This window comes from Sinocyclocheilus rhinocerous, unplaced genomic scaffold (assembly GCF_001515625.1).
Source record: "Sinocyclocheilus rhinocerous isolate Xijiao unplaced genomic scaffold, SAMN03320098_v1.1 scaffold1780, whole genome shotgun sequence".
NCBI classification, from domain to species: Eukaryota; Metazoa; Chordata; class Actinopteri; order Cypriniformes; family Cyprinidae; genus Sinocyclocheilus; species Sinocyclocheilus rhinocerous.
This window is the reverse complement of record NW_015664762.1, coordinates 164,772-173,834: the sequence shown is the minus strand read 5'-3', so window position 1 is coordinate 173,834 and position 9,063 is coordinate 164,772. Positions and strand designations below refer to the sequence as shown.

The window sequence follows — 9,063 nt, the reverse complement described above, 5'->3', positions numbered from 1 at the left end:
TGCCTAGGGTGTAGTAATTATAATTGGTTTAATAGAGATCAGTTGGAGAATTATCCCTGTGTGTGTGTCATTGCACTGCCCAACTGAATAAGGGGTGTGTTTTTTCCACACCCTGCCTGGTCTATGGAGGGCGACTTGTAACGAGCCCCAACACAGATAATAACAGACCGAATCAACCTTAACTTACCTCAGATACACTCTCTACCCTTCAGTCACCTTTTCTCTTTCTTTTTTTATCCCATCATGCACAGTGTGTGTGTGTTTGTGTGTGTACACCCTTTTGCATAACATTAATGGAGAGAGTTATTGATGTTGCACTCAATAACACACAACACTCATATCTGTTGCTGTTCAGTGTGTAAACATTGACGTGTGTGTGTGTGTCATGGACTGAGCTCAGTGCCATATCCTTTACTCTTGAGGAACTTGCCACACACACATAGGCCTACAAATGATGCAGCTGTTGGCCACATGGGCATCTGTCCCTGCCGCTGGCAGCCACAGTCTGCTTTCCCATCATCCCTTGGGGCGGCAGGCTTGGCTCGTGCTCTGTTCTGTGGTTTATCTCCACCATTTGCTCATCCTCTCAAACTCCCTGATCTCTATAGGATTCCTTCTCTTCACATCTTTGTCTATTTTAAGAATTGTACATCTCATTTTATTTGGCACGACTCCCGTCTGTATTGATTGGCATTCGTTCTCAGCGTAGATGCGTGTGTGGATCCGCCTGCAAATCTGTCTCTGTGTCTAAGTGTTATTTATGGATTTAAATGGACACTTTTTAATCCAAACATTTCCTGATCCTGTTGGGTTTTTGTACCTGTTTTTCTTCATCAGAGACTGACGGTCCAGAGGTGAACTCATCAAATGTATTTTATTTTCCTCTGTTAGTCTGGGCATGGCACAAAAGATAGGATCCAAACAACCTTCCAGCAACCAGATGGTCACATTAAATAACACAATGACCGAGTCATTAGCAGACTGCAAGCTAATTTTGTGCCACAGCCTGAGATCAGTGCATGTCTCCTGCTAAAACTAAACTGAGGCGTAAAGTCTTTTAATTGGGATTCTTGGAAACAGTTGTGGTTCTCGTGATCGTATATTCATCTGAGATCCATGACCTGTGTTTTAGGAGTTCCTGTATAATTCAGTGCTGTGATAAAACTATTTGTCTCGCCATGTTGGCCCAATGCCTTCTCGGTTTCACCTAAAACTTCTTAGGCTGAAAAGCTGTGTTTGTACATTTTTCTTGGGAAAAAATAACGGCATGAAAACAGAAACTTCTTTTCAGTTGGGTAGAGAGTTGCATGGGGTTAAATTTGCGATGAATCTTGTTGTTTTTGCGATGAATCTATATTGTTTTTATTAAAACAGAGTGACATCAGTTTGACTCATTATCATTGCTGACAGATCTTTGATTGGTAGGTGGCTGATGATAGTGGACCATTTGGACAATTTTTCATAAAAAGGACCATTTTTTTAAACTTAAGTCCATGGATGGATGGATGGATGGTTGGTTGGTTAGATAGATAGATGTTAGATGGATAGATTGATTGGATGGATGGATGAATGGTTGGATAGATGGACTGATGGTTAGATATGGATGGATAGATAGATGGCTGGTTGGATGGATGGATGGATAGATTAGATGGATGAATGATAGATAGACGGTTGATTAGATAGATGTTAGATATAGATGGATAGATGAATGGATAGATAGATAGATGGTTGTTAGATGGATGTATAGATGGGTAGATAGATGGATGGTTGGTTACATATTAGTTAGAAAATGAAGAGGTGGATGAATAGATAGATTTTGATTCTTTGACATCTCACTTCAAATGAATGACACCCTCTTTCAAGCACAAATCTTTTCAAAGCAGCTCATCCTCGTCAGTGTGTGATTGCTGTTTTCTGTCTGGTTTGTCCTCATGCAGGCAGGCTGCCATTATGTCTCTGTTCTGAGAAAAATGTATGGAGGACAAAAGAGCTGTCCGTTCCACAGACAGCGGAGCAGCGTATTCTGAGAAAGTTAGAGAACTCCGAGCTTGTAATTTCCATGCCTGTGTCACGGCTCTCTCTGCCAGTTTATCACACTCCAAACCTCTAATTTATCCAGATCAGATTTGCATATTCTAGTGGTTCTCATTCACTCTCTGCCGCCCCATTAATTACAGAGCAGCTCTGCTGTTTGCAATCTAAGGTCTTGTTTCTTTTTTTCTTCCCTCTCTCACACAAATACTCAGTCACGTTGTGACAATTTTTACTTTTTTTTTGGTTTGTTTTGCTTTAAAACATATGAGAAGATGAATAAAGAATATCTCTTTGGATTTGAGACTTTAGTCTTTGCAACTTTACAGATCTTCTTTATGCACCAAGAGCTTGTAACACTCCAAAGAGAAAGGAAAAATTGAAATCGCATCATACGACCCCTTTAATGGTTCTTTGCAGCATTTTGGGTTGTAAAAAGAATTTTCTTTTTTTCTTTCTCACTCTAAGGTTACTGAGTTGGTCGTTTAGCTTCTTAATGTTAAGTTATAGGTTGTTCTATAATCTTTTAACACATATTTGAATTTTCCCAGTTTTCTAAAGACCAAATAGAACTTAAAATGTTCTTCTATGGCATCATAAGGCTTTAAAACATTTTTGATTTTTTTAAGAATGCAGATAGATCTGCAACACAGTTCCCAAAATTGCTAGCTTCTGTTTTGTATGTTTCAAATTTCAAAACCAGCAGCATTTACATGTGCGTTTCATGCTCAACCATCATTAATTTTCAAAGCTTTTGTAATAATCTCTGTTTCCATGGAAATCTGAGAATGCAGTGATTATGGGATGTTTGCAATGCTGTGTTGCTTCATGCTGGGAACCAGACAGCATCCTGTCAGAGATGCTTTTAATGTGTTTTATTCAAAAATTTGTTTTTATTTGCATCGTTGATTATGTGTATTCTGTATATAAGGCTGTCTGAGCTGATTATGTTTATTAGACTGTGTTTAGAGTTTTTTTTTTTATTATTATTTTTTCATTAGTTAGTTTTCACTTTGTTTTATTTTTAGTTTCTTTGGTGTTTTATAGTTTCAATTCAGTTTTAGTTTAGGAAATGCATGAGAAAAAAATCCCAAAACCAAGGCTGCTAAACAGTGGCCGGCCTCTATTAACAAAACATCTCTTCATACTTATCTTTCTGAGAGAGAGAGCAGATTACAGTAATGCAAAATGATCCTGCAATAACGGATGTCCAGACTAGAGCAAATACTAGTTGTTGAATCATTAGAGAGAGAGAGAGAGAGAGAGAGAGAGAGAGAGTGTGTTCAGTAAGGAGGATTCTAGGATTCCTGCTCTTCTAACGCTCTCCTCTGGGTCACGCCCAGGGATTATAGGCTTTCTTACAATTCTTAGTACACCATCATTAAGAGAAAGAGAGTGTGGGCCTTTCTCTTCAAGACATCATATTAAAGCATTTAATATGCATATTAAAGCATATTAAAGATATGATTGGAGAACTTGTGTTTGGAGTAAGAAGCAACTCTTCTAGTCTTTCAGACATCTTTAGTGAGAGCTGGTACATCAGTCTGTCTTTCCCTGATCCAGCAGGTGGATCTTTACTGAGACCAAACCAGGCTCAGTGTCTAGACTCTAAATATCTCTAGTGTCCAAAATTCATTTTCAAATATAAAGACTAAAGGCTGACCATACAGAACAAGTTTAGACGTCTAAATTCAAAATAATAGCGTTTTAATTGTGTATGTTGCTCAAGTAAATATCTACAGCGGATTTAAATATTTATAATTAATTATAACTAGTTATGATTAATTATTCATATTTCCCCATGAGCTGATTCGCAACAGCTGCTATTTTTATAGATTTTTTTTTATTTTTTATAATATTAAGATTATCAGCACATCAGGGGTTTTGGGATATATTTAGTTGTAAAAGACAATAATCAGATGAGGCATCAGTCTGAGAGGGATGATATTAGATACAGCTGAATTTTATATAATAAGTGCATGTAGAAATCAAATAGATTTTGGATTGCAACGTGTTTACAGCATTGAAATTGATTTATTGAAAAACATTGGGAAGCTTGTTTTGCAACTTCATAACTCAATTCCGAGCCAGGAATGATTGACAACCCAACTTTCCTTTATGAACTGATAATTCTTTTTTATCACTCGATTTTTCTTCTCCACCTTTGTCCTAATAACTCCTCTCTGTTCTACTCCTCCTTTCACCCCGTGGCTTGTCCATTGCAGTAATTCAGTCCTGAATGGATGCTTCTTTAGTGCAGTAGCTACTGCTTCAGAACCCAGAGGTGCCAGGAATAAACGTGTCTGCTCACTCAGCACTTCAGTTTATCTTTCAGTCTGGTCTCCATACACAGGTCCCCAATAGACAATGTACAAATTCAGCCTCGGTTTACCTCTGAACTTTGACTTTCCAAGTCAAAATGTACTCCAACACAAACCCTCAAGATCATCGTTCATCGATAGATACCCTCAAGAACAACAAACCTCTACATAGACCTTCAGGAGCAATCTTTACACAAACCTTCAGCCACAAAGTACTTCATAAAGCACGTTCTGCTTTAATCTCATCTCTTTGTCAACTCCAGCAACCCAGTTTCAGCTCCGCTGTCTTTTCCAGGTGTCCTCATTCGCCCTGGGTCATCCTTTCTTCCCCTTTGTCTTTCTTTCTGACTTTCTCTTCTTATATCTTTCTCTCTTTAATCCTCCCTTTGGTCTTACGTTAATCATGTATTCTCAAACCTTTACTGTTATCTCCACCATATTTTCCCTTTCTCTCAGTCTTACTCTCTTTACCATTCACTTTTTCTCAGACTAAATCATTTTGTTTATTTCACCTCACATTCATTCCGATCTGTCAGACTTTCTTTTTGTCTTTCTCATTTGTCAATTAACAAATATTCTCTGCTAATAAGAGATCTCTCACCCCTGTTCTTGTAGTATGTAAGCAGTTCAGTCACATTTCCCTATGGTTTCCTACAAGACTCTAATTAGCCTCATTTCTAACCCTCAGTTAGGCTATCTTCTCTATTATTATACCACAGCAGTGTTTTCTCACCCGCTGTCTCATCAATACTCTCAAATATATCCTCCCCTCCCCTCCCACAGCACACACACCAACAATTAGACTTTATAATTTCTCATTTCTGTCAGGGGATCTAGAAGTCCAGGCCTCACTGATCTGTTAGGCTGTCAGGACATAATGCTGTCCATGTCATGGTAAAGCCAAACAGTAGATTGAAGATTAAGCTTCCAGGGGACTTCAACCAAAAGTCTATTTCTGATGGGGCTTCATGGTGCAAATAACAGCAGATCTCTTAATGTTTTTGTCTTTTTCTCTCTCTCTCTTTCTCTCAGTTATACTGCAAGAGTGGTGGGCAATGGAGTTCATGCTCAAAGACAGAATCCAGAAGTAAGAGTCAGAAGTGCTGACCCTGTGCTTATGGATGTCAAAAACAGACTTGAGCTCTTCAACATGGTGAGAAATATCATGATTTGGTGACACTACTGCACACATCTATGACATCTTAAAGGGATAGTTCACCTAAAAATAAAAATTCTGTCATCGTTTATTCATTTACCGACCTGTTTTGTGTTCGTTTCTTCTTTGAAAACATTCTTTATTCCACAGAAAAAATGAAGTCATTTGGAAGTTATAATAGTTAACAAATCTAAAATCATAAAAGAATGTTTTTGTTACTTTTGCATTTTATAACATTCCATTATAAAATTAAATATAAAAAACGTAAACATATTTCTATTTGCCAAGGCAAAATTTCTTGGCGTACTAAAACATCTAAAACTAAAACTTAATTAAAAAAATAAATAAAAACTATACAGACATAAAAAATTCTAAAATGACAAAAACGCACAACAGCATTTCTTAAACTTTAAAATTTAATCGCAGACAGAAAGTATAAAAACTCAATTCAAAATATTTATAAAAACTATAATAGTATCTCAATTAGGGCTGCACGATTAATCGAAATTATATCGATTTATTTCAAACACTCGACTGACGTTATGAAATGAGTTTGGAGTAAAAAAATGTTATTAAATGTGGTATTTTCACGTGCTTTCAGATGGAACAGCATTTACAACACAGAGCCGTAGTTCACTGAGAAGCTACGCAAACTGCTTTCATAATCGCAGAACAATTTCTTCAATTTCATTATCACGCGATTATATCGTCTGCGATTATGAATGCTATTTTGCATAGCTTGTCAGTGAATTACGGCTCTGTGTAGTAAATACTGCTCCATCTGAAAGCATGTGATGGAGATTAACTACTGATCACAGAACCGGCTTTACTGACAAGATGCGCATGACAATCGCATGCGATTAATCGTGCAGCCCTAATCTCAATGACACTAAAATAACACTTGTTTGGAACGACATCAGGATGGGTAAATAAATTTTTTTTTTCTTTCAGGTGAACTATCTCTTTAAGAAGAATAACATTCACTAGTAATTGCTTAAAATTTATTACAAATGTATCTATTGATAAATATGTTATTTCTAAGATGGCAACCATAGTGACCAAACATTGATTTGGGAGGTTATGTTCACATAACCCCTTTTTACACCAAATTAGAAGTCATTTAGATAATTGTGATGTTCTTAAAACTTGTAAACAGAAGCATGGTTATAATCATAGTGTTCTGCTTGGCTGAATTTTGCTCCATGATGCACAAGTTCACAGTTTTGCATAATGTGAGTGTTGTTTGAGCTAGGGAATATCCATCAGCTGTGTCTCAGGGAATACCACAGGTTTTAAGCATTGTACTGTCATGGTAACACCGTGGTATTAATTGAAAATGCCATTTTACATAAATATGGTAATCAATATGGTCAAAATACCATCGTATTACCATCACAGCACTATTTTACCACCACAGTATTTTTTGTAAGGGATATGTACAGGTTAAAGTGTAGGTTATTCAGTAGAAGATAAGACTTCTAAATGCAAAACGCTACCTTAGTGACGCCTGTCAGTGACCAAAAGTGGTACATTGTTTATTTTAGGTGATTATAAATGCAGAGCACAAATTCCGAGTATGGGTCACCATACCTGGCCACACGTCACTTCACTTTCTCTTCACTTTCACTTTTATTATATTCCTGACAGTGTTGTTGGCCTGCTGTAAGCAGTCTGAAGAAATGTGCTGATTAGTACGTCATTCACATCTTTTATCTTTTAAGATAAAAGTTGATTTTATTACTAAACATTAATGTGAATAATAATAATAATAATGATGATGATGCTGATGAAATATTACTGGCAGTATTTTTGTTACTTTAAAATATTTTTTTATTATTAGATAATAATAATAGTTAATAATAATAATAATAATACAATTAGAAAAAAAAATCGTTAATAGGAAATACACTTATACATGATAAGAAATGTTGTGTAAAATAGAAAATGGTATTATTTTATTAAAATGCAGCTGCTGATATGTGTAATATCTGGGGCTGCCACGATTCGTGGACTCGATTATATATTTTGCCCGTGTTGATTAACCTGCAAAATACCAAAAGTGGCACATTCCATGGACGAGAATTCATGAAAAGCATTATTAGACCGCTTTCTAAGGCTGCACGAAATATGAAAACCATTTAAAAATCATAATAAAGCATAGTGCTATTATGAATTCACAAAGGCTGTGATTCAATTAAATAAATATATGCGCTGTGGGTTTAATATGCGTTTTATTTCTATGCCTTTTGGTTACGTGCATCTCAGAGCGGCTCCGTTCACAGTAAATGCTGCTCCACATAAACAGTTATCATTTACATGTGCGTACCATTTCAGACTCCATGAGTCTGAGTTGCTTATAACGTTCCTCTGGGAACAATATGCACCATTCTGTGAACCTACACCAGCACAGAAGAATACATCATTATCATCTTTATCTATCTATTATGTAAGTTGCTAACTCTGAGTTTGCATGTTTTGATGTCCACATGTTCTTGTTCAAGAAATGACAGTGGCTGTAGCATTTCTATCATGAAGAAGTAGCCAAATATTAATGATCAAGTGGACATTTGAATTAAATGTTGTTTAGTCAATATTAAACAAGGATTAGATTGCGCTGTAAAGTGTAAAAACAATTGTCAGGCCGTTGGTGCCCTCTGCAGGCATTTGATATAATACTGTACATAAGTTATGATTATATTGTTTTATTACACTATGTATTTTAACGGTTTTGTTCAACCATATGATTACTTGCTTTGGATATTTTATTTGAACTAATTATTATTGCCTCATTGCTCATATTTATTTTAAGTCATTTTAAACTATTGTTTGCTATGGTCTATTTTAATTACTGCAAAAAAAATAAAATCATCAGAATAATCGACCGATTACTTGATTACCAAAATAATCGTTAGTGACAGCCCTAGTAATAGCTGATATCCATTAGAGCACTTTTTTACAACATTTTTTATTGTATTCCATTAATTTTTCTGTTTTTGCATGTATTGATATTTTATGATAAAAGAAATTACAACTTTTCCAACGCTAATCAAATCAGGCAGTGTTGTCGACCCACTGTAGACAGTCTGAAGAAATGTGCTGATGTCTTTAGACGGATTTTCCTGTTGTTGTTTGAGATGTTCTGTTCTCATTCTGATAGACCTGATGGAGCAGTCATACGTTAACAATGTGGCAGGAAACAAGGGCAGGTGGTTCTTTTTCAGATGTGAATTAAACAGCTCATCAAAGTGATCCTGATGTTCTTCAAAAATTAACTAACGGATGAAACTTCCACCTAATTAACAGCACCTAGTGCAGACTCTGAGATGTGTTTAACAGCTTTGGCTGTGGAGGAAGGGAGTTTATACATGTCACATCTGGAATTAAGGCTGATTCTGATGGGAAGTGAAGAATTAAAGAGAAGAAATGAGGACTGGCAGGGTCTATAGATTGAATCTGTGCAGACTGACCTAACAGAGTCATCTGACTGTCTTGTGAACTAGTGGTATCAGTAAACAATGGTGAGAACCACACACACACACACACACACACACACAC

General features: G+C 36.2%; 1 protein-coding gene across 2 annotated transcripts in view; it reads left to right on the top strand.

The window, feature by feature from the left end:
• The window catches only part of LOC107730460 (glypican-5-like), a 111,583-nt gene that overhangs the window by 45,074 nt on the left and 57,446 nt on the right, over positions 1 to 9,063 (top strand). For both annotated transcript variants that reach the window (XM_016541309.1, XM_016541307.1), the window contains one exon: positions 5,385 to 5,505. In XM_016541309.1, the coding sequence (XP_016396795.1) occupies positions 5,385 to 5,505 (121 nt within the window). The remainder of the gene's footprint in view (positions 1 to 5,384; positions 5,506 to 9,063) is intronic.